This window comes from Drosophila serrata, unplaced genomic scaffold (assembly GCF_035046125.1).
Source record: "Drosophila serrata isolate PLE 108 unplaced genomic scaffold, ASM3504612v1 contig_276, whole genome shotgun sequence".
Lineage (NCBI taxonomy): Eukaryota > Metazoa > Arthropoda > Insecta > Diptera > Drosophilidae > Drosophila > Drosophila serrata.
The window spans coordinates 483,630-508,049 of record NW_028257174.1 but is presented as its reverse complement, the minus strand read 5'-3'; the positions used below and the strand labels follow the sequence as shown (position 1 = coordinate 508,049).

General features: G+C 36.8%; 2 protein-coding genes and 1 pseudogene across 5 annotated transcripts in view; 2 read left to right on the top strand and 1 right to left on the bottom strand.

The window, feature by feature from the left end:
• Smr (nuclear receptor corepressor smrter) overlaps window positions 1–2,806 on the top strand; it is a 79,794-nt gene extending 76,988 nt beyond the window's left edge. Inside the window, exon 10 of the mRNA XM_086835308.1 lies at window positions 41–2,806. Within this exon, the coding sequence (XP_086691434.1) occupies window positions 41–2,057 (2,017 nt within the window). The 3' untranslated portion in view covers window positions 2,058–2,806. The remainder of the gene's footprint in view (window positions 1–40) is intronic.
• LOC147643177 (uncharacterized) lies at window positions 2,395–2,806 on the top strand (annotated as a pseudogene).
• Window positions 2,807–6,921: 4,115 nt separating this feature from the next.
• Tis11 (Tis11 zinc finger protein) overlaps window positions 6,922–24,420 on the bottom strand; it is a 31,190-nt gene continuing 13,691 nt past the window's right edge. For 3 of the 4 annotated variants that reach the window (XM_086835304.1, XM_020946112.2, XM_086835305.1), the window contains exons 3-4: window positions 11,576–11,910; window positions 6,922–11,508 (exon numbers count right to left, since the gene is read on the bottom strand). In XM_086835304.1, coding sequence (XP_086691430.1) covers window positions 10,620–11,508; window positions 11,576–11,910 — 1,224 coding nt within the window. In that variant the 3' untranslated portion in view covers window positions 6,922–10,619. The remainder of the gene's footprint in view (window positions 11,509–11,575; window positions 11,911–24,420) is intronic. The other variant, XR_015272234.1, reaches the window with a different exon arrangement.

Genomic DNA, 24,420 nt, shown 5'->3' with positions numbered 1-24,420 from the left:
TGTTTCCTTTAATTAATTATTATCCACTCCCTCACCTTAGATACTATCGTCCCGCCCATGGTGGTCCCACGCCCGAGGATGCCCCCGGTCAGCTGAGTGCCCAGAGCCTGATCGATGCCATCATTAAGCACGAGATTAGTCGCACCAACGATGCCACCGGTGCAACGGGACGGGAATTTCCGCGCCCCACTTTCGGACATGGCCCACCGCCACCACCACGTGGCTCGGGATCAGGCTCTGGGTCCGGGTCTGGCGGTGGCGGTAATACCCGTTCCTCGCCAGCCAATGTCATGCATCCGCTACAGTATCTACGCGATCACCGCCAGCCGCACGAAAGTGGAGCAGTGTCCCTGCTAACGGCGGAGAACAATGGAAAGCCCAGCTCATCGGGATCACCGAATGTCATCAACATTGATCTGGATCAGGAGCGAATCTCGGCAGCAGCTGCCGCCGTGGCCCAACAGCAGGCAGCGGCACAGCAGCATCAGGCACCGCCACCCTCCTCGCAGTCACGTTCCGTGCACGGCCAGCTTAGGACGCCCACCTCGCAGGCGGGCACCGCGCCCAGTCCCCAGCAGACGCACACCAAGAGCATCACCTTTGGTGAGCTCACCGACTCGATCATTACCAACGATTACGGCTCGAATCCGCATCTGCGTCCCACGCCGCCCTTCATGACCTACCTGCAGGAGCCACAGCCTATTTTGCCACCGGATCGCTGGAAGCAGAATCGTCGCCTCCAGCAGAAGGCGGAGGAGGCCAAGCATCATTCGCAACAGCAGCAGCAGCATCATGTCCAGCAGCAGCAGCAGCAGCAGCATCATCCGCAGATTGCCGGCTCTGGAGGCCAGGGCGGCAGCTCTGGAGCTCCCAGTGGTCCAGGCAGTGGCGGCGGCGGAGGCGGCGGCCGAGCCAATACACCCGGCGAGGATGGACGCAACATTATACGCATGCCACAGCCCGTAAGTCCCAGGAAATATGCCCACGAACTAATGATTCACCAGGTGATGGGTGCAGCAGCAGCGGCTGGCGGTGAGCCGGGTCACTACTTTTTGCCGGCACCGCCACCGGTACGCGTCGGAGTGCCACTGCCGCCGGATCAGCGTGGAGCACCTGGAGGCCCGCCCGGAGGTGGAGGCAGTGGTGCGCCCGGTGGCGGCAGCGGAGGCGGAGCGCCCGGCAGCGGCGGCGGCGGTGGCGGCGGAGCCACCACCATTGATAACTATGTCAAGAATCGCATCGCCGAGGTAATGCGCGACGATATTGGCTACGTGAAGAACCGCATTGTGGAGGTGCGTTCCGAGGACGAGGTGGCCGCCGATCTGGTTGCCGCTCACTCCCATGCCGCCCTCCATGCAGCCCATGTGGCGCATGCGGCGCATGCAGCCCATGCCGCCGCCCTGGAGCTGCAGCACAGAAGCAAGGAGCCACCGCCGGAGATTAGTGTGTCACGGAAGACGCCCAACCAGTACGAGGTAGTGGATGGCAGCGGTCGGCGTTCGGCCGGCAGCGGCTCCGTCTCGGTGTCCGTCTCGGGAGCCAACAGTCACCATTCACCCTTCCATCCGGTGCCGGCGTCCTATGCCCCCAGCACCTATGCCTTCCCCTACAGCGCCCTGACCGTGCCCAGTGCCGCCGGCGGTTTGCCGCCGCCCCAATCGCTTCAGCTGGGTGCCGGTGGTCAGCTGTCCGGCGGTGGCCACCATTCGGTTGCTCCGCCCGGCCACCTCAGTGCCAAGGCCAAGGCGGCGCATGCCCTCAGTGAGCTGGGCGGAGTAGGAGTCGGAGGCGGAGCAGCGGGCTCTGTTGGCGGCGGTGGTGTATCGCTGGTGGTTGGAGGCGGCGGACCTGGCGGTGCCAGTGGACCAGGTGGTCCAGGATCTGGCGGCGGCGGCGGTGGCGGAGGAGGAGGCGGTGGAGGCGGCGGCCACAATCCCATTGGTTCCGCGGCAGCCGCTGCTATGGCGGCAGCAGCAGCGGCCCAGTCAGCGCCGGCGGCCAGCGAACCGAAGCCGTTGCTGTCGTCCAAGTACGAGGCACTGAGCGACGAGGATTAGTTGTGACTGCCGGCGTCGTCGTCGGCGTCGGCGTCGCATCTGCGGCCAGCAGCGATATCAGTAGCAACAGCAGCAGCACCACCGCCGCCGCCCGGCACGAGCTACGGTTATCCTGGCTACCGGCGACACTCCCAGCAACAGCAGCAGTCACATTCGCACCTAGCAACACAGCAGCAACAGCATCAGCAGCATCAGCAGCAGCAGCAGCAACAGCAGCAGCAGTCGCCGCATCGCCAGCAACATTACCAAACGGCGGTGTTGCCGCCGCCTCCACTGCAGTCCCAGCAACACCATCACCTCCAGCAGCAGCAGCAGCAGCAACAGAGGAGCCTCTACTATGCCGCCGCCAGTGAGCATTATGCGGGCAGCAGTGGTGCAGGTGGCGGCAACCCGGGCTACTACTGACACTATCAACAGCAGCAGCAGTAACAGCAGCAGCACCAACAGCAGCAGCAGCAACAGCAGCAGCAACAGCAGCAGCAGTAACAGCAGCAGTAACAGCAGCAGCAACAGCAGCAGCACCAACAGCAGCAGCACCAACAGCAGCAACAGCAGCAGCAACAGCAGCAACAGCAGCAGTAACAGCAGCAGCAGTAACAGCAGCAGCAACAGCAGCAACACTAAGCAACGCTGATGAGCGCCTGTGTAGGTTGTAGCCTCTAAGCCTAAGCGATTAGCACAGCCTGCTAAACAATGATGTAAACAAATACTAATTAACACCAGAGACAAGGATAATTATATAAAGAAAAGAGAGATAATAAGAAGGGAGCAGCAAGACTTTAGCTAGAGATTTAGAGAGCGATAAAGAGAGAGAGTGAGAGATCGATCATGTTTCACAACCAAATTGTACATTTCTGACAACATTTAGTTCCAATGCAATTTTATTTAGACACCTTAAACAAATATTATTAATAATTATAACCATAAATAAATGTAAATCGAAAAGAAGAGCGAAAGCCAATTTATAAAAATACCTAGCAGCTGGAAGAGAATCAAAGTTTTCTTGCAAAAAATAAGCAAGAATCGATTATAAATTGATTTACTTCGATGATTTCCCAGCTCTAAGTATTATAATCGGTAGAAAATTATGTTTATGTTTATGTCCATGTCTTTGTAATTGCCCTCGTCCTTGTCCTTGTCCTTGTCCTTGTCTTTGTCCTTGTCCCCCTGCTCATTTGTTTCCTCCTTAAATACTCTACCAGCTCTAGCTCGGCTCTAGCTGCTTCCTGGCTCCTCCTTGAGTTAAAGGAAATGGTAGTGATGATATAGAAACCATAAACACACCCCAATATTTATATATATATACATATATATATACAAATACACGACGCGAAATAACAATTAAGATAAAAAAACACACTGTTGGGCTGTTCTTAGAAAAAAAAGAAAGAAACTAAAACAAAATGGAAAACATAAGCAAAATTAAGTAAATATATATTATATATAGCGTATAAATTGTAAATTTCATAAAGCCCCCGAGCATCATTTATAATCAATTGTATCGGATACCCATTTACTATTTAATATTTACTACTATTTACTTTTACTATTATCCTTTGCCCCCACTTCGTTATGATTATTATTTTTTTTATAATTTATGGAGCAACCGAAATAGTTTTCTTATGATCTTAAGACAAAACGCTATTGGATTATGTAATAATGAGAGTTGGTAAGCTGTAAGTAAACATAATAATAACTACTATAAATATAAATAATAAATGTAAAAGTACACCCAATGCATATATATATATATAATTGGATATATAGTATATATAGTATATATGATATATATACAAGCATACGCATATTTTTTTATACAACAACAATTATGTCTTAAAAAAAAAACAAAAACTAAAAAAAATGAGCAGTGTTTAGTGTTAGCTATTTTACTGTTTAATTCGTGTTTTTTTTGTCTCGTTTTTTTTGTAACTTATTTTTTTTTGATACTCAAAAACACGCGGCAACAATTAAAAACGCAAAACAAAATTTAATATTTTTAATACCTAATGATGAAAACTAAAAACAAATTCTATAATAATTATATAAAAATATATATATATATATATATAAAGTAAACAACAAAAACGCTAAGACTTATTCAAAACATGTGTAAAATATTAACAAACAAACGGATATATGTTAAAGCTAACGGATGCAGATTAAAATGATAAATGGATAAAAGATAACTGATAAATATGATATAGATTTTCGCGGAAGGCAAAGATGCCACTCTCTGGCTGGAGCGGTAGGCAACGTTTTAGTTAAGTGCAACAGGAAGCGTATTTTTTTTTATAAATATATATAAATATATATAGAAATTAAAAAATTTAATAAAGTAAATGAAACAAATTCTATATATATACAGAAAATTTTACAAACAAGTATATATATATATATATATGATAACAAATGTATGTAAAGCGGCAGGCAGGGCGGCATAATAACTAAAGGAATAACAACCGGCGCCCGAGGGGGTCCACGGGGGGGACGGACGGTGAAGGAAGGGGAGGGGACGGACTGAAAGGACCATGAACGACTGGAGGACAAACAACGAAACGGCCTGCGCCGCCGCCGCCACCACCATCACCACACCTCTGATCCGATCCCGATCCTCAATAGAGAGCACTTTCACATAAAATATATAAATAAATAACTATGAATAACCGAATTTTATGGCTGGGGCGAAATTACAAAAAAAAAACAAAATAACTATATATACAAAAAACAAGAAACAAAAAAACAACGCCGGCTGCGTGAATGAATGTAAAACAATAAAACAAACAAACAAAACAAAAAATTGTATGCACCACAAGCTGTGCCCTAAATTATTTAAGCAAAATCACACAGATAAAACAACCTAAAACGATAAAAACTAATTCAAATTCACTAAATATTGGAAGGAATTCTTTTATTTGTTGATTTTTTCGCCCGTTTGTTTATCCTTTCTCTGTTGTATCAATTCAAAATCGATATAGTTATATATGTGGAAAACAAAATAAAATAACAATAATAATAAACACATGAGTGGAGAGTTAAAGAGCGATATGTAAGTGAAACAAAAGAAGGTAAACAACAATATTATTATGTGGAGTATATGTATGCAAATAGAGCTGATTGATTACGATCGATGGCACGATGATAAATGATGTTTACCACCTAAGTTTTAGTTGTAACCTTATGCCTTAAGTTGTAAGCTTAAACATAAATAAAATAATATTAAATTAAATACAACATATTAAAAAGCAAACAAAACAAAATACAAATAAAAACAAATACAAAAAAACAAAAAACAAATAAAAACAAAAGAAATGTAAACAAAACGTTTTTGCTTTCTTATTTTTTATCTGGGTAATTTATTTATTTGTTCGATTTTCTACAGGAAAAGTATATTTAAAACAAAATTGGAAATCCATAAAGCAATTTCCCCATTTTCCGATCGACATTTTGGTTTTTAGCAGCTCAAATTCGTGAAATTCCTGTTCGGATCCCGGCAACTAATCGCATTTTAAAATTTTAATTCAAAATTGGCGGTTAAATTGCATACTTTCTTCTTTTGTTATTGTAATCTGTAAATTGCTCTTGCTTTAAAAGAGTTGTTGTTGCAAAATAGATGTTTTTATTGTTTTTGCAAAAATATGTTTTTGTTGTTGTTGTTGTTGTTGTTGTTGTTGTTGTTGTTGTTGTTGTTGTTGTTGTTGTTGTTGTTGTTGTTGTTGTTGTTGTTGTTGTTGTTGTTGTTGTTGTTGTTGTTGTTGTTGTTGTTGTTGTTGTTGTTGTTGTTGTTGTTGTTGTTGTTGTTGTTGTTGTTGTTGTTGTTGTTGTTGTTGTTGTTGTTGTTGTTGTTGTTGTTGTTGTTGTTGTTGTTGTTGTTGTTGTTGTTGTTGTTGTTGTTGTTGTTGTTGTTGTTGTTGTTGTTGTTGTTCATGCTGTGGTTGTTGTAGGCAAAAGCAAGTCTTCGAGTTGGTCAAATTCGTTAAAAATCCAACCCGAAATACCAGGCGAACAGAAAGCAGCAGCAAGCAAATTTAATTTTATGCAAATTCATTTTTCACCCTAGAAGTATGCTACACCGAACCCCCAAAAGCAAGTCTTCGAGTCGGCCGGTTTCGCTTAAAACCCAACCTGAAATACCAGGCGAACAGAAAGCAGCAGCAAGCAAATTTAATTTTCTGCAATTCATTGCACACCCTAGAAGTATGCTACACCGGCCCCCAGAAGTATGCAATGCAAAAAATATGCAATATTTCTTGTAGTGTGACCAGCTCATTTTTCACAACTTCCAAGGAGGGATTTTCAGTATTTTTTTATAGGGTGACCAGCTTTTTTTATACTACTATCGAAATTTATCGATTAACTTACGTGGCGGCAACTGATCGACAATTCAAATTCAAATTCAAATTTGGCGGTTTTTTTTTTTCGACTTATCAAAGTTTAAAAAGCGCATAACTCTGCCAAAAATGCATCAATTTGAATTCGGAAAACGGTTTTATGTTAGTTTTTATTAGGCTAACAAATCTGCATACTCAATAAAAAATTTTTATTTTTGACAAAAAAAAAAACTAAAAAGCTCATAACTCCGCCAAAAATGCATCAATTTGAATTCGGAAAACGGTTTTATGTTAGTTTTTACTAGGTTAACAAATCTGCATACTCAATACAAAAATTTTATTTTTGAAATTTTTGGCCAATTTTTGCAAATTTTAACGATGTAACCAATTTTCCTTTCCTTTCATCGAACCCGTGGAGTCGGCGGCAATCAGTAGACCGGTGGACAGAGATTAGCGATGACCTGGGCGGATGTTATCGAGGAGCCCCGCGAACGACCTTGCTGCTGGAGGAAAAATAATTATAGGAACACCTGTGCTTGTGTTTATTTCTTTCATTTATTTTGTAACGTTTGTTTTGTCTAATTGCTATTTAAACTTAAAATTCGCCATAAACTAAATTGTTTTTCACTTCACGTCTTTAATTAACTATATAAAAATACGCACAATAGTGTTGCAAAATGGAAGCATAAATATATAGGCATGTATTCATCATCATATCAGCATTAACAAAAATTCATATACAGTTGTGTTGTTGTGTTCACTTGTTGTCTTTTTCGTTGTTTTGTTTTGTTGGGGGAAATCTATGAATTATTATGGTGTATATGTTTATATAAATAACGAACAAAGTATTATTATTATTATATAAATATATATATATAAATATATATGTATATATGCATAAATAGTGTATAATTCAACTGGCAATTACATATTCTTGTTCTTTCTTATTTCGTTTTATTTATCGATCGATCAATCATATCGGTATCGCTATTGGTTCACCACATTTAGTTTCATTGCATTTTGTGCATTTTTAGGAGGAAGACGACTTAACTTTTGGTTAAAAGTGTTTGTTTTTTTTTTTTGCTTTTTTTGTTTTGTTTGTTGTACAAAGGGGAAGAACATGTTTACACAAAAAAAAAAAAAATAATTATATATATGTGTTATTAATCATTTTGATGATAACCAAAAGCTAGCAATTTAAGTTCAAGTTTGGGGGATTTCACAAATTAAATAGAGCGAAAAAAACAGTAAAATATATATATAAAGTATGCGTAAAAAGTATTTTTAAATATATATATAGCATTAAATAGTGTTATTTATCCTTTGCACGCTTCCATAACAAACTCTATCCTGCTGCGGATCTGCAACAATTGTTGTGATTCGTACAAGAGGAAAAATAAAAACAAGTGAGGGGAGGACGAGGCGAGTGTAAAATCGAATTGAAAAAAAATTGAAGGTAAAATATGTATATATATAAAATAGATTGTTCAATTACAAATAATAATAAATTAATGAATATGCCTTTTTCTTATTTGCACTCTTTCTACGCTTTCTATTTTCGTGTTCGCTTTTCCTTTTGTATTTGTTTAGTTGTTTCCTTTTTCCATTTTATATTTGCACAAGACTCTATAACATAATTTGTGTGTGTTTTTCGTGTACATAATATAGTGTATAATTTATATAAAATATATATATGTATATATATATTAATGATAAGGCACTTTGAGAATTATTTAACCCCCTCCTCAGTTTCAGTTTTTCTTTTTTTTGTTGTTTTTTTGTTATTTTGTTTGAACAAGAGTCATGCTGCTTCGTAGATCATAAATATATGTGAATCATAATAAATAGCAGTAGTTAAATATTGGATTTGATTTGTTTTTAGCAACCTTTATAAATTATTTGAACAAGAAAAGGTCTCGATTTCAATGGGAAAGATACAAAACATTATTTAAACAATTTCCCTTAAGTGATTGGCGCGCATTTGCACTTGCATTTAACATGTATGTGGTATATATATATATATAAATATACATATATATAATAGTATATAGTGTTTATATATTTTCAATTACATTTCTACATTTTTAAAACTAATTTTTCTTGGGCTTTTTCCGGCACAATATACAAAGATCGACAATCGTTGCGCTTTTCCCTATGTAAATAAATATTTAAATAGGTTTCTTATAATTTTTTTGTTGTTGTTTTTCCTTTTGCTTTGTTTTTGTTGGTTTTTATTACAGCATATATGCACTTCAATAATTAATTATATATATATATTTATATATATAAATTAAGGCTTCCTCTTTCAATCGCTCTTGAAATAACACTAAAAATTATATAACTGCGCACCCAATAAAAAAAATTAAGAAATCAAGAAGAGGTTTTGTATAAAATAAATTAAATAAAAATAATAATAATAATAATATATATATATAAATATATATCTCGTGATATATATATATACATATGTAAATAAAATAAACAAAATGATTCTGTGTGTGTCGCGTTATACCAATATTTGTAAATATATATATATAAAAAACATAAAATTATCAATGGTCAAAATATGTGTGTGTGTTGTGTGTGTGCGTGTCTGAGTTCGTTGTGTGTGTGTGTTGTGTATTGCGTGTGTGGTCACATGGTTTTTTTTTCATAAATTATTAACATTAATTGGCATATATAAAGTATTATGTAGTATAGAGATGGGAGAAAAAATAATAAATTATGTTGAGTCGAATCGGCGTTTCTTGGATTTCGATTTTCTTCTTTTGAAATGCAAACAGAAAATTATAATATAATTCATCAAATTCAATTAACGATCTCTTCAATTCTCATTTGTTATGTCTTGTTTTGTTACTTTGTTGTTTGTTTTTTTGTTACTTTGTTTTTTGTTTATTGTTGTGATTTGTGGCTGAGGTATATCATCAATAATCATATAATATTCATCCAAGATCATCGCAATCGCTATAACCATAAATCGTAATTGGTAATGGTTTAAATATATATATATATATAATTTACACAATCATTATATCAAGTTTATATATGTACAGCAACTCTCTATTACATAAAATTTTAAGCGAAAAAAAGGTAAATAAATTAAAGGATTTTCCTTGGCCCTGGAGCGCTTCCGTTTCCGCTTTCCGCTTCCACTTCCGCTTCTCACTTTTGCCCGTCCAATGATTTCATTTAAAATTTGACTTGGAAGACACATTCTATATCTCACTAATCTCTAATCCAAAACGGGGCATCTATCATATATATATATATATTTATGTTTCTATATATACATATATATATGAATCTTCTTTTGTTACACAATATCTAATCCAAAATCATAATTATATATATGTTTATAGCTTTAAATATTGAACAAGGGCGATTGCTAACCTTTATAAATGCAGGAACGTTGGAAATTTCATCAATTTTTTGAGCAAGACATCATAATATAATCCGTGTTAAATAAACATTTTCGATAAGGATTCCCGAACAAGTTTTTGTTTTTGTTTTCGTTCCGGTTTAGAATGCTTGGAGGCTTCCTATTATTATTGTTTTTTATGTTTCTTCTTTTTAAAACATATATATATAGTTTAAGATCATTGTTTGCATATGGATTGTTTTTGTTTTGTTTTGTTTTTTTTGTCATTTACGTATCTAACATCTATCTAATCTCCGTTCGTCCTTTTTGTTGCGTTTCCGTTTCTGTTTCGTTTACGTTTCCGTTTCCGTTTCCGTTTTGTTTCCGTTACAGTTCGTCTTTAGTTTCTTGTCCGGTTATTGTGTTCCTGTTTGTGGTCTCCTTTCATATTAATAAATAACGATAGACGGCTATAAACTGTCACAGCTTGAGAGAAATCAGATTTAAGATCATCTCTGGAGTTGGGAATTAAAGTTCCCTGCTTCCGTTTTTTTTTTTTGTTGAATAATTTAAACAAAAGCCAAAAGTTCCAGCCCTTCGATAGAGGGTTTTCAGGTTCAGTTTCAGGTGCGGGTTTAGGTTCAAGTTCTCTGGATCTCATTTTCACTTTTCCCTGCTGTTATTGCTCCAAAAATGTCCGTTGTTGTTGTGGTCGTGTTCTTGCTGAGATTTTGTTGTCAAAGGATTCTGCTACTTTGTGTGCTTTCATTATGTCGATGGAGGGATGCACTTTTGGATGGGGGTTTTGGAAGGAAGGATATGAGTTTTTTGTTTGTTTTTTGTTTGTTTTTTTTTTTGGGGGGTTATTTGTTTTTCTTAAAGCCCCAAATTGGACTGCTGCTGGTAGCCCTCAACCGCTGAGCTAAGACGATTGAAAACCGGCAGCCTGGGCTGTGTCTGTGACTCCTCCTGCTGCATCGGTGTGCTGACACTCTTCTGGAGCATTTGCTTACCGGCAATCGCATCGATATCGTATGGCGGCGGTGTATGCACCGGCGAGATGGGTACATTGGGTGATTCCGGTGGCGTGGTCTGTCCCAGGCTCTGTCCCAGACCCATAACCATGCCCAGTCCCAGGCCCGAGGCCGAGGATGTGGATGAGGCGGAACTATTGCTAGCACCACCATTGCCCTGGGCCAGATTCATGCGATGCTGCAGCGACATGGCCTCGTGGAAGGGGAAACTGGTCAGCGAATTGGCGGGGCTCATCGACAAGGATCCGGTGGGGGATTCGCGATCGGATCCAGTGCTCATGCTTAGCGGTGGGCTTAGCGGCAGGAAGAACTGGCTGCTGCTGCTGCTGCTGTTGTTGTTGTTGCTGCTGCTGCTGTTGTTGCTGTTGCTACTGTTGTGGTTATTAACTTGGCTCTGACTGTTCTTCGTTGAGAAGAACTGCGGCTGCGATTGTTGCTGCTGCTGTTGCTGCTGTGACTGTGTCTGCTGCGTCTGAGAAGCAGACGAGGATGACGACTTGGCTGCCTGGGCCGCCTGCTGGGCACGTGCCTCATCCGCATTGTGGACAAAGTGACAGCGTGGCCCATAGGGGCAGAAGCCAACGCTGTGGAAGGTGCGACAGTATTCGGTCTTGTACTTGGGATGACGCTGCAGATTGCGCAGCTCATGATAGCCATGAGCAAACTGACACTTTTCGCCGTATTTGCACTCGCCGGCCTCCTCAAAGGGACGGCATAACTCCGTCTTGTATCTGCCAAGGATATAAGATATTAGTTTCAAGCTTTACTTTTAGCAAAAGGTACGAAAGGGATCCCTACCTGGACGTGTTCATGGGCTGCTGCGGCAGTGGCTCCGACTGAGTACGCTCCAGCTTGCGGTGCAGATTCATGTTGCCCAGATTCTCAATGATGGTCACCAGATTGGCCACTGGCTGCTGCTGCTGCTGCTGCTGTTGCTGGAGGAGCTGCTGCTGCTGCTGGCGATGCTGCTGGGCCGGCTGTGAAATGGTTCGTGTGAGGGCGCCATGCAGGCGATGCTGCTGTTGCTCCATGCTGCTCCTGTCCAGGACAAGCTCCACCTGCTGCTGCTGTTGCTGCTGCTGCTGCTGCTGCTGCTGCTGCTGGAGATGATCGCGATCACGATCGCTGGCCACCTGTGAATGTGCAAAGAAAGACGAAGAGGTGCAAAATCAATTTTTTGGTCGCTCGGGCGTATACGTAACGTGGCGAATATATATTTCGCAAAAAATTCAAAACCATAAAAAAAAACATACACACAAGGGAAAGACCAACCACAAAACAAAGCCAAAAACAGCAGGAAAGGATGGGGGGGAAATAAGAGGTAAAGGGGGGAAAACACAAACACAAAGGCAAAGTATAAGCAAAAAGCAAAAGCCAAGCCGAGCTTACTTTTACTTTTAACTTGACCTATAAGAGAAAAACAAAAGAAATACAGAAAAACCCAACACGAAGAGAGAGGGGAGAGAATGTGTTTGTGTTTAATGCCTTGCAAAATGTTTTTCTTTTATTATTATTATTTAAATATAATTATTTACCAGTCTCAAGCGGACAGAAAGATTTATATAATTTGCTTTAAAGATTTAAGAGAGATTCTGGGTGAAACTTATATGTTTTACTGCCTTAATTTCAACAGGCGAACCGATCTAGCCAGGTCTAGATGATCTATTAAACCCGTATTGCAAACCCCTTTCTATACCCTTTTCCAGATATTATGATTTCAGTCAGAAGCTTAAAACTAAGTGAAGGAGTCATTTCCGACCCTATAAATCATATATATTCTTGATCAGCATCAACAGCCGAATCATTCTAGCCATCTCCGGCAAAAATTTAATTTTTTCAAAATTTTGAAAATTTTATAAGGGGTTACATCATTAAAATTAGCAAAAATGGGCCAAAAATTCACATTTTAAATGGAGTATGCAGCTTTGATAACCTGCTAAAAACTAGCACAAGACCGCTTTCCGAATTGAAATTAATGCATTTTTGACTTAGTTATGGGACTTTTTAATTTTGATTTATCATAAAAACTGTCATATAAAAATGTCTATAATTATGAATCCAAAGAATGCGAATATTTTAGGCTTAGTTATGATTGTTTTCCCATACTTTAATTGCAAACTATATGGGTTTATACACTTGGTCTTCCCAAAGTTAATTTCCTTTCTTGTTTTAGTTTTCTTTAAACTTTTAGTTATATTATTTTAGCAACAATTGAAGCCCCAGTTTAGCGCGAAGTTAACCCTATTTAAGCCACAATTCAAGTCCAATTTAAGTACTTGGTAAACCCCATTTCAGCTACTAGTAAGACCTATTTAAGCTCTAAGCCAGCCTCTTTTTCAGTTCCCTATTTAGCCTTAATTTAAGCCCAATCTTGGCCCTATTTAGGCAATCATTTTAAGCCCACTTGGCAGCAAGCCCCCCTATTTTTATTTTCCATGTCGTCATTGGTGGTTTTGGGTTTGTTTCTTTTTCTTTTTTTTGTATTATTTTCCCTTTTTTTTGGGAACGCAACGTCCGACTTACATACTTGGCTTGTTCACTTCTTTTTTATTTTTTTTTTTGTTCGTGCGATGCTGTAACATGTTATGCAACCAGTTAACACAAACACAGACACACAGCAGACACTCTCTTAACTCATTCCATCGAGCGTGGCCAAAAACTAGCAACAACAACAACAATAACAACGATGATAATAACAACAATAGCAGCAGCAGTAACAACAACATACCAATTACATATGTATAGAGCTCAAGTTCAAGCCAACAACAACACACAAAAAGCCGGAGCTGTTGCTTGTTGGGAAAAAAAAAAACAAACCAACAAAAATCTGAACAAAAAAAGACACACACACATCTATACACACGCCAAGTAATCAACCACTTCACCAGCCCCCCCATAATGCCCACTTCCCCCCAAAAACCACGCAAAACCGCAGACAACAAAAACAAAACCAGTTGGCGGCTTGCTCAACACGCGAGTGGGAAAGGAAAAAAACAAAAGCAAAAACAAACTAAAGAGACAGAGACAGAGGCAGAGCAGCAGCAGAGGGTGCGAGCGAGATGGCTGGAGAAGGTGGCGCATGCGCAAAGGCAAGGAAAATAAAACAAGAAAGAAACAAGAAAGAAGCAGGGTTGCCAGGCCTTTGGAAATTAACTAATTTATAAGTCACTACATTTGAGCAAGTTAATAATTAAATACAGAAATAATACACATTAAATAAATAAAAAATAAATAACATAAAGTGAATAAATAACATGAAATAAAAAAATACGCCTTCAAACTAATGTAATTAAATTTTTTAAGCTTGTAGGGTATTATAATTTTAATCAGAGTCTCGAAACTAAGTGAAGGAGTCATTTCCGACCCTATAAATCCTATATATTCTTGATCAGCATCAACAGGCGAATCTTTTTAGCTATATCCGGGAAAAACTAAATATTTTCAGAAATTTTCCATTTTCTTAAAAAAAGGAAAGGGGTTACATCATGAAAATTTGAAAAATCGGCCAAAAATTCACATTTTAAATGGAGTATGCAGTTTTGTTAACCTGCTAAAAATTAACATACGACTGCTTTCTGAATTGAAATTAATGCGATTTTGGCTTAGTTATGAGAATTTTAAAACTATGATTTTTTTTAAATAGGCATAAAAATATAGGTAATATCGATTAAAAAATGGTAATGCACTTTCAGTCAAAAGCTTAAAAGAAAGTGAAGGAGCCATTTCCGACCCTATAAATTATATATATTCTTGATCAGCATCAACAGGCGAATCGTTCTAGACATATTCGGAAGAAAACAAAAATTTTCAATTTTTTGAAAAAAATGAAAGGGGTTACATCATTAAAATTTGCAAAAATTGGCCAAAAATTGAATTTTTTTTTAATTTTAAATTTAGTATGCAGATTTATTAACCTATAAAAAACTAGCATAGCAACGCTTTCCGATTTGAAATTAATGCATTTTTGGCTTAGTTATGAGATTTTTAAAACTATGATTTACCCAAAAAGTGATCACAGCAAATCACACCTTCGATCCATATATATGCTTTTGATATTATATGTGATGAATAAGAGTTTACATTAATATCAATATATTATTAGAATACTACCATATTGTATTGTATTTTACTCTCAATCAATATACATTCCCAGTTTAGTCGCAGGTAATTATTATAGTTTTCCAGTTATTTTTCCATTCTACAAAACTGTGGCTTTATAGTTTCGAAAGTTCGACTTTCGGAAGTGGCACCGTCTTATAAATGAGATTACACTCGGGTACACTCTGTATATAGCCCACTTAGAGAGCTCGTTATCTCCAGGGAGGGGTATACGAGGGAGATGAGATGTCGGTTGTGTGTGGGTCAAATAAAAAATAAAGCCAGACAGATGAGGCACATAACAAATAAATATTTATATACTCGACACAGATGTGTATGTGCATATACATATGTGCACTTCATTTAGGTTATCTTTGCCCCGATTTCAACAATATATGCACTACACACAGAGAGATACATACATATATGTATATTCCTTGAAAAATATTCATGAGTAATTCCATAAAGAGCCAAACGGAACGAAACGAAACAAAACAATTTAAATGTTCAATTAATTAATTTGCCTGCCCAATCAGTTTAGAAGCCATATATATTCCCATTCCCATTGCCTCGGTTTTTTTTTACTGCTGCTGCTGCTGTGTGGATCGTTGGCTTATCTTATCACTCGACACTTTTGGCATCGTCGTCGGGGTCTTGATTTTTTTTTGTCACTTCTCCCCATACACAAAGTATAGAATATTTGCGTTTAAAATTAATTAAGTAATGTTCAGACGATTACCGAAAGCAATTAGTGAAATATAAAAGTCCATCGTTCATTGACAAGTCGTGTTTTACAAAGGTAAGGCACTGAAATTGTACTCTGACGGAGTGAATATAACAAAAAAAAAAAACCAACGATTACGAATGAAAAATCAACAAGTTTTGGAATTTTTAAAGATAACCTCCTTGGCTTCATCAAAAAAACAAAATAAATGTAAGTGAAATTATGGAAATAAACTGGAATAAACAAAATGAACTGAAATGAACAATAGTTCTCCTAGTAAAACCAAGTGAACAAAATGAACTGAAGTGAACAAAATGTCCAGGAACAATCCTTATAAAATCAAGTAAATAAAATTCACTAAAATTTAGAGATCTTTCTTAAATAACTACAATTAAAATGAACAGAAAAAAACACTTTCAGCTAGTTTTCGACCGAAAATCTATGGACTTTTGGTACTTCCTGAATGGCATTATTTATTAATAATTGGTCAGCTGACATTGACAAGCACACCTGGCAACTCTGGCTTCGTGGTCTCTACAAGTTTCCCAGTTTCAGTTTCAATTTCAGTCTGTAACTCTGCGCAGACAGCTGCCGAGAAAAAATACAACAAAAAGAAAAAAAAGATATACGAAGATAAAAATAAAAACATTAACGAGCGAGCAAGCGCAACAAGTTTAGCAAACCTTTGGCGCAGCGCTGGTTTTTTGCTTTTGGATTTCTTATTTTTTTTTCGCTTTTGACCAACTTCAACGCTTACGGCATCGGCAACTGATGATATGGTTGCTGCTGCTTAAGCTTTTGCTTTTGCTTTTGCTTTTCGCCTCTGGGTTGCACCAACCAAGTACCATAAAAAACAATAAAGATATACAACAACAAAAAGCCAAGTTTATGCCTCCTGGTAATTTATGATTTCATCATTGGGCCAAGAAATAAAAGCATTTTATAAATTTGCAATAGACTATACAAAACCAACCCTTGAAATTGAATGACTTTTATGTAAATTTTAACCAAGGACTTAAAAAAAAAAAAACTCAGAAATTAAGTAATTTGCAAAAACGGTCTATAAAGTGGTAGCAAAAAGGTAATGGTAGTAAATCATGAAATATAGTAACAAGTGCTTTGGGACAATTACACATATTTGGGGTATACGTATAGATTTTAATAATAGATCGAACAGAAACCAATTATTGTATTGTAATTAATAAATGGTAAAGATGTTTTGAATTCATATTTAAGCTTGATGGATTGATTTTAAATTTTTAGTTAGGGTTGTACACTTTGTGTCTTAATAAAAGATCTTGAAAATATATCCAGAGAAAGTGAAGAAAAATAAATATTAAAGAAACCTTTGCAAAGGTGAAAATGGAAGGCCGCAGAGTTGAGGTGAAGAAATTCCATTTCCGCAACCGATAAAGTTAACCTTCAATTCACTTTTTTTCTTTACTTTAGCTTTTTTTTTTTTTTTTTTTTTTATTTGCTACTTGTATGACTATTTGTATGTCAATTAGTTGGATATTTGATTTTACACAGCTGTTTTTTTTTTTTTTTGGGACAACGGTGAGTGAATGAATTCACGGTCACATTTTTCGTGAATTGATTTCGCAAAATGGAGTTCCCATAAACTCCCCATGATTGCGTGTGGGAGGGGTGGAGTTGTGATTGTTTAAAAGGGGATACAAGAAAGGGGAAGGAGCAAATGCAGATGTAGGAAGAGAGACGGAGGAAGAAAGATGGAGAAATGGAGAAGAGGGAAGAGAGAAGGTGGAAGAAAGGTTCAGTGTTTTTTTTTAACGTATTTTAAAAAAGCAACTTGAAGATTTTTCTCTCTCTGTTTATAAAACAAGATTAAAACCCATTTGAGGAGAAGAAAAAGAAGAAGCAACAAGAAAAAGAACGGAAAAGGATAAAGAGGGGGGGGGGGGGGTAAAAACATTAAGCTAGATCTTAACTTGTTTTTACTTTTTTTTGCCATTTACTCTTATTGCCGTTTTTCCCGTTTTCATCTCTCTGTGTGTGTATTATGTATTAAGCTCGCGGTTGATTGCCATCTCTTTCTATAACCATCATCTATTGCCTTCACTCTCTTTCATCTAGGTGAGAATTTCCCTTTCATTTGAAAATGAAAATAAGTTTACTTTTCCTTCAGTCATGCTTCGTGCGCTTCTCGTCTTCTGCCTCTGCCTTCTACTACTCTAGCCTCTCTTTCTTCTTCCTCTGCACATCGTTTATTGCCACATGTGTTTTGGTCTTCTTGTTTCTTCGATATTTTCATTGTTGCGGTGGGTTAAGACAACAGACAAACAGACGGAGTGAGATAGAGAGAAGGAGAGAAAGAGATAGTGCGGGGGAGTTAGAGCGTAGAAAGAGAGCGGTGGAGCAAACGATGGAGATGGAGATGGAGATAAAGAGGGAGAAAGAGAAGGGTCTCCCAAAGAAATGAGAGTTACGTACGGGACAGACGACAGACCTTGAGGCAAAACTTTTGCCAAAAACTTTTCAATTTTCGAATCACACAGTTCCGGTTCAAAAAACCATAAAAAATATATATATATATACAATAAAAAATAAAAGAAGCATGTGGAAATAAATGTGCTCAATTTATTCAAGTCAAGGGTTTTGTGACTTTTACGATTCCTTCGAATATAATTAAAGATTTAAGCTAAAGGAGCGTGGTAATCGTAAAATAAAAAACAAAGTATATATTATATTTTTATTAAGTTAATTAACAGAAACAGCATATGAAACGAAGTTTATTGTTATTAACTTCATATAAAGAATTATTATCAATTAATAAGGATTAGCCAAGTTAAAGGATCTTTTTAATATTTCCCAAATCAACATTATGCAGGGTTTGTTTTAGGTAGTACCGAAGTATCAATCTATCTATAATAATATCTGTAATAATATAATAATATCTGTAATATCTAGCTTCGACAAACTGTATCTTTGTATCTTTGAATTCCTAATGATAACTTTAAGATACCAATATGAAAAACAGCTATGTCTTCTAATAAGTAGGACTTATAGAGCTTGTAGAACAGATATATAACAGATTTCTGATTTGAGAGTTTTTCAAAGGTTGCTTATGCTTTTCCAGATTTCTTCCTATATAACAAATATATCTTCTAAATATTTAGTATATTTCGTTTAAAATACTATATATTTATAAAGACTTTTGTATTAAAATCCTGTTGTTATCCTGTTCATATAACAGTTTTGCTATATTAAAGTTCTTTAAAGGTTGCTTATGTTTCACCAGGTTTTTTCATATATAACAAGATATATACATATATGTAAGTATTATGCAGACTTGATATATAAATATATCCACATATATATATCGTCGTTAAAGGTGTGTGTGAGTTTCAGGTCTTGGCTCACACCGACTGTTAGTTAGGTAAGATCGTTGGTGATTGTTGTTGTTGTTGTTGTTACTTGTTTGTGTCTCATAAACACGTTCACACAGATACACCTCGATGTCTGCATCGGTGTGTGTGTGTTTGTGAGATGCTGAAGACCTGCTGTTGTTGGTTCGTTTTTTTCTTTCATTTTCATATTATTTATTTGTATTTTTTTTTTCGGTTGGACTAACTGGTTTTATAAAGCCAGCAAAAACCAAAAACAACCAAAATAAAAGCAACAACAGCGCGATGACGACGGCGACGACGACGACGCAATATCCATAACCTCGATGAGCTAACACCAATACAATCAGCTGGATATGCGAATTGAAAATGAATACAAAGTTATTATTGAGTGTTATTTATAATACTCGAATGGAGCTCGGAGCAACCTGCACGATCGACCATTCAAGGAGGCGGCAAAGGGGGCGTGGCTCTCAATATTTAGATACATATATCTGGATGTATCTCCACAGCGAAGGTCACAATAATAGGTAGACTTGGTAATTACTCAATTATTTAATTACTTCCTTACTCAAATATACTTGAATTGATCTGAAACTTTTAATTCATATGTATTTTGTGTATCTGTTACCGAACCAATCATTAATAATGTCAATTTGTATTAGTTTTTTGTACTTTTTGACATTTTTTTATATGATAATCTTGTCAAGTTCTTGTTTGTATTATAATTTTCTGTGTGATTGCTTTACATTTAATTAATTTTATTTTATTCCTAGCTTAATGACCACTACTGTATATTGTGCATATTTATATATTCGCGTCTATTAATCGCCCCGGGGGAATAGCATTAGCAATTAAAGCAAGGTTTTTATATTTAGTTAGGGATGAGATGATGATCATCGTACCGAATGATCGATCGAATCGACGAGATAAAAATCTACAAAAAAATATACGCATCTGATTTCCATATTTACACACGAAGCTTTTTCGGTTCAATTAAAAGTTCAAGGTAAAGCCTCAAATTTTCTATGCAAAGTGCGATATCGAGATAAATATATTTTTACTGTTGATATTTGATTAGCAAGCCAAGACGCAGATCAAATTGAATGAAATCAAAAATAAAGGTAACTCTGTACCTTAAGTTTAAAGAAGGAATAAGAAAGAAAAAGAATGAGAAAAAGGCAACAAGAAAAGAAAAGCTGAAAAAGAGAACAAGGGGATTTGGGGACAAGGCAGAAAACAAAGTCTCGCATCGATATTAATTGTTGGCAAATTTGAATTGGTAATTAACACATGCGGGGCGCTGTCATACGAGTTTTTCATTGCATTTCGTTTCCATCTCCATTTCCATAGCATTTTGCATTGCATTGCATTGCGTTTCAACAGTTCTCCTTTTTTTATTTTCTTTTTTTCCTTTTATTTTTATTGCATTGCTGATCACTTTTGATCGATTGATGGGCAGGGAATAAAACACAACAAAACAATCTAGAACAGACACAGAGCAACACGATCTACAGAACCCGATAAAGCATACAAAGTGCAACGTGCTACGATGCACTCAAAGAAAAAGGGGGTGCAGTTTTCCCAACAAGAAACTAGAAACTATAATTCCGAAATATTTTCCTTAGTCTGGCACAGTCACTCTTTCCATAATGTTTTTTGGAAGACGGTCACAATATAATTGATAAAATGTAGTTGGAAAAATGCTTTAATTACTTCACGAACTCTTAAAAAATCTAAAATATTTAAAAGACCCCGTTAAAAAATGATTTTAAGAGCTTATTTGTAAGAAGTATCCCAATAAAACAATTTTAATCTAATAAAAACAAAAGTAACAAGGCAAAGTTTGACCTAAAAATTAATTGAATATCGAAAAGTCTGGTAAAATATTTCCTTAGATGTTTAAAATTAAGAAATTTATAAACTCAACCAAGTCAATTTGCTAAATAATGTATTAAGAACTTATTTATAAGAAGTAACTCAATAAAAGAATTTTAATTTAATAAAAACTAAAGAAATAAGAAAAAAGTGATATTAAGAGTTTACTTATAAGAGGTATCCTTATAAAACAATTTTAATCTTTTAAAACCAAAGGCAATAAGTCAAAGTTTGACCTGTAAATTAATTAAAAATCTAAAAGTCTGGTAAGACACCTCCTTAGAAGTTTAAAATATAGAAATTAAACCACAAAATCAAGTATATCAAGTAAATAATGTATTAAAGTCTTAACAAAAAACCAATGCATCAACTGGATTACACCTTAAACCTACTTAAACCTTACATAATATCTCAAGTTTTGGTGAAAAAAAAATCATGAAATGAGTAATATTATATCCAATGGTTTATAATTAAGGAACACCTTATAAAACCATATACCAAAAACTAAACCATATATTTCTATGGTTACCCACCGGCATTAAATTATTATTAACCATTAACCATGCGTTATAATTTACATAATATCCCAAAAAGTGTGGCTTGTAAAACTTGAAATGGCTACACATATGTATGTGTGTGTGTGTGTATTGTTAGCTCATAGTTTTGGTTTGGTTTTTGGTGTTTTTTTTTTCCTTAATTTTTTGGGTCGTAAGTTTTGGGCCATCCCATAGAGGTTCCCCTACCGATCCGAGCAGCTAACCAAACGATCCATCGATTGAGGTCTAGGTCGAACCGTCGCGTCGCCGTCGAATGGGCCAAAAGCATTTCACATTTTCGCGGCGTCCGCATTGTCCATCCGTTCGTCGGCTGTTAACAGTATTTGGTAAGCGCACAAAGCGTAGATAGCGAGAGTGTTTAAGGGGGGGGGGTCAGGAGGAGGCCAGGGGTAGGGGGAGGAGATGGAGGAGGAGGAAGCAAAGTGGAGCCAAAAGTGCGAAAGGGAAGACACTACGCATGCGCAACTGGCGTGCCAGTTTCGTTTCGTTTCGTTTCGTTTCATTGCCAAGCGTCCGCGTTCGTTGTTGTCTCGCTTGTTTCTTCCTCTTTCATTTCGTATTTCTTGTTTCTTCGTTTCGTTTCATAATTGTTGCTGTTGTTGGTGTTTCTTTCGAACCGGCTCTGGGCGCACTCACATAATAATAATTGGCAACAACGAAAAAATCACATAATAAACACACAATAAAAGAAAACTTCACAACTTGGCCTTGCTAAATTCGGAGCACAACAACCATAAAAAAAAAGAAGAAACAAATACAACCAGATACAAAATCCGGCACACACACAAAGACAACAAAAGACATAAATAAAAGTTTTAAAAGAAGAAACACATCGATTTGTATCCAAAAAAAAAAAGGTTCCGTCTTTTATCGATGCTTATATTAAAAAAGAGGTTTGTAAAATTATATGCAATAATAATTTTCTCCTGGTTTTTCTTCCTCTGTTGCAATTTTTTGTTATGTTTTTACATATATGAAAATGTTGCAATTGCCGTTTTTTGTTTTGCTTAAGTAAAACCAGAGGCCAAAAACAAATTGATGGAAAAATAAAGAAAAGGGAAAGGAGACGAAGAGACGGGATCATGGGGGACCTTTCACACGCACAGAGACACACACACACCAGCAGAAAATAAGAGAGGCAGCCCCACAGAAAGAGACAGAGAGAGACAGAGAGAGAGAGGGAGCGTTATGCAATCGAAATGGAGAGTTTTTCGAATGGGAGCAAAACCAATTGGGAAGAGAGGGGGAGATGAAGCTAGGAGATGACAGATGTAAGGCGGAAAATCCCAATAAAATTAACAGTTATACGGTCAAACTTGGAGAATTTCCATATTTACAAACTGAATCATTATTTAATGAATAATTACAAGTTAAGAAGAAAGAAAACATACTTTCGGAAGTCAAAGTTTACTAAATAAACTATAGGATCGTATTGGAAATTAATCCAAACTAAGCTTAAAATATTCGCATTTTTTGAATGGATATTTATTAATATTTTTATATGACAATTTTTGTCGAAAAATCAAAGCTTAAAAAGATCATAACTAAGTCAAAAATTCATTAATTTCAATTCGAAAAGCTGTTCTGTGATAGTTTTTAATAAGTTAACAAATCTGCATACTAAATTTAAAATTTTTAAAATTTGAAATTTTTATCAATTTTTTTTATATTTTAACGATGTAACCCCTTTCATTTATATTGAAAAATCTAAAATTTTTGTTTTCTTCCAAAGATGTCTAGAAAGATTTGCCTGTTGATGCTGATCAAGAATATATATGATTTATAGGGTCGGAAATGACTCCTTCACTTAGTTTTAAACTTTTGATTGAAGGTGCAATACCATTATTTTAATCGATATTACCTATATTTTTATATGACACTTTTTGAGAACAATCAGAGTTTTAAAAATCGCATAACTAAGCTAAAAATGCATTATTTTCAATTCGAAAAGCATTTCTATGTTAGTTTTTAGCAGGTTAACAAAGCTGCATACTCCATTTAAAATGTGAATTTTTGGCCGATTTTTGCAAATTTTAATGAAATTTTAATAATCCTTTTTATCGAAAAATGGGAAATTTCCGAAAAAAAAATGTTTTCCGGTCGGATAAAGCTAGAAAGATTCGCCTGTTGATGCTGATCAAGAATATATAGGATTTTTAGGGTCAGAAATGGCTCCTTCACTTTCTTTTAAGCTTCTCACTAATATGATAATACCCCAAAAGGGTATTCACATAACCAAAGCTTTGAACTCTAACAAAAATAACTTTAAAAAGTGATTTACAGCTCAACCATTAAACAGGAAAAGAGAAATGCATTTTCAGCGTTTTCTTTCACAATCAGCAAAACTCTCCAATTACATTATTTTTTTCTTTTCAATGGATTGGATTACATATGGTGAGTTTTTCAGAGTGGTTTTTGGTTTGAGATGAAGTAATGTGTGTAATAATACGCTACTTTTTCACTTTTAAAGGTTAATATTAATATGTGTTTAAGTTTTCATTAATATTATTAAATAATAAAGATTTAAAGAAGCCTGATTATTATTATCAATTAAAGTTCAACAAAACTTTCCCTTCCCTTCCCTTCGTTGATAAAAAGACAACACAACACAAAATGAATGACCAATAAAAGGTATTTGATTGCATTTAAAAATTCCCGAGAATTATATATGTACATATATGTATAGTTTTCAGGGGGTATAGCGTCCGTCCCCTTTCTAGTCCCCACTTTTGCCCTTGCCCTGACCTCTCTGTAATCAAGTTGCAACCCTCCCCCTGGCTCTCCGAGTTTTTCGATTTCCCCCCAGTTCAGTTCACTTTGGGTTCGGGATTCGATTCGATTTGGTCTTCTGTCAATGGCTTATCAGGAACAACAACGACGACGATGGGTTGTCCAGAGCGTAGAGCCTTATCGGAGATACACTCGCTTACGGTTCCCGGCTTGTTCCCTTTCCCAAAATGTTAGGTACCCTCCTTCTTCACAGTTTTCCCGGGGGATGTATGTATGTAAATGTCATAAAAA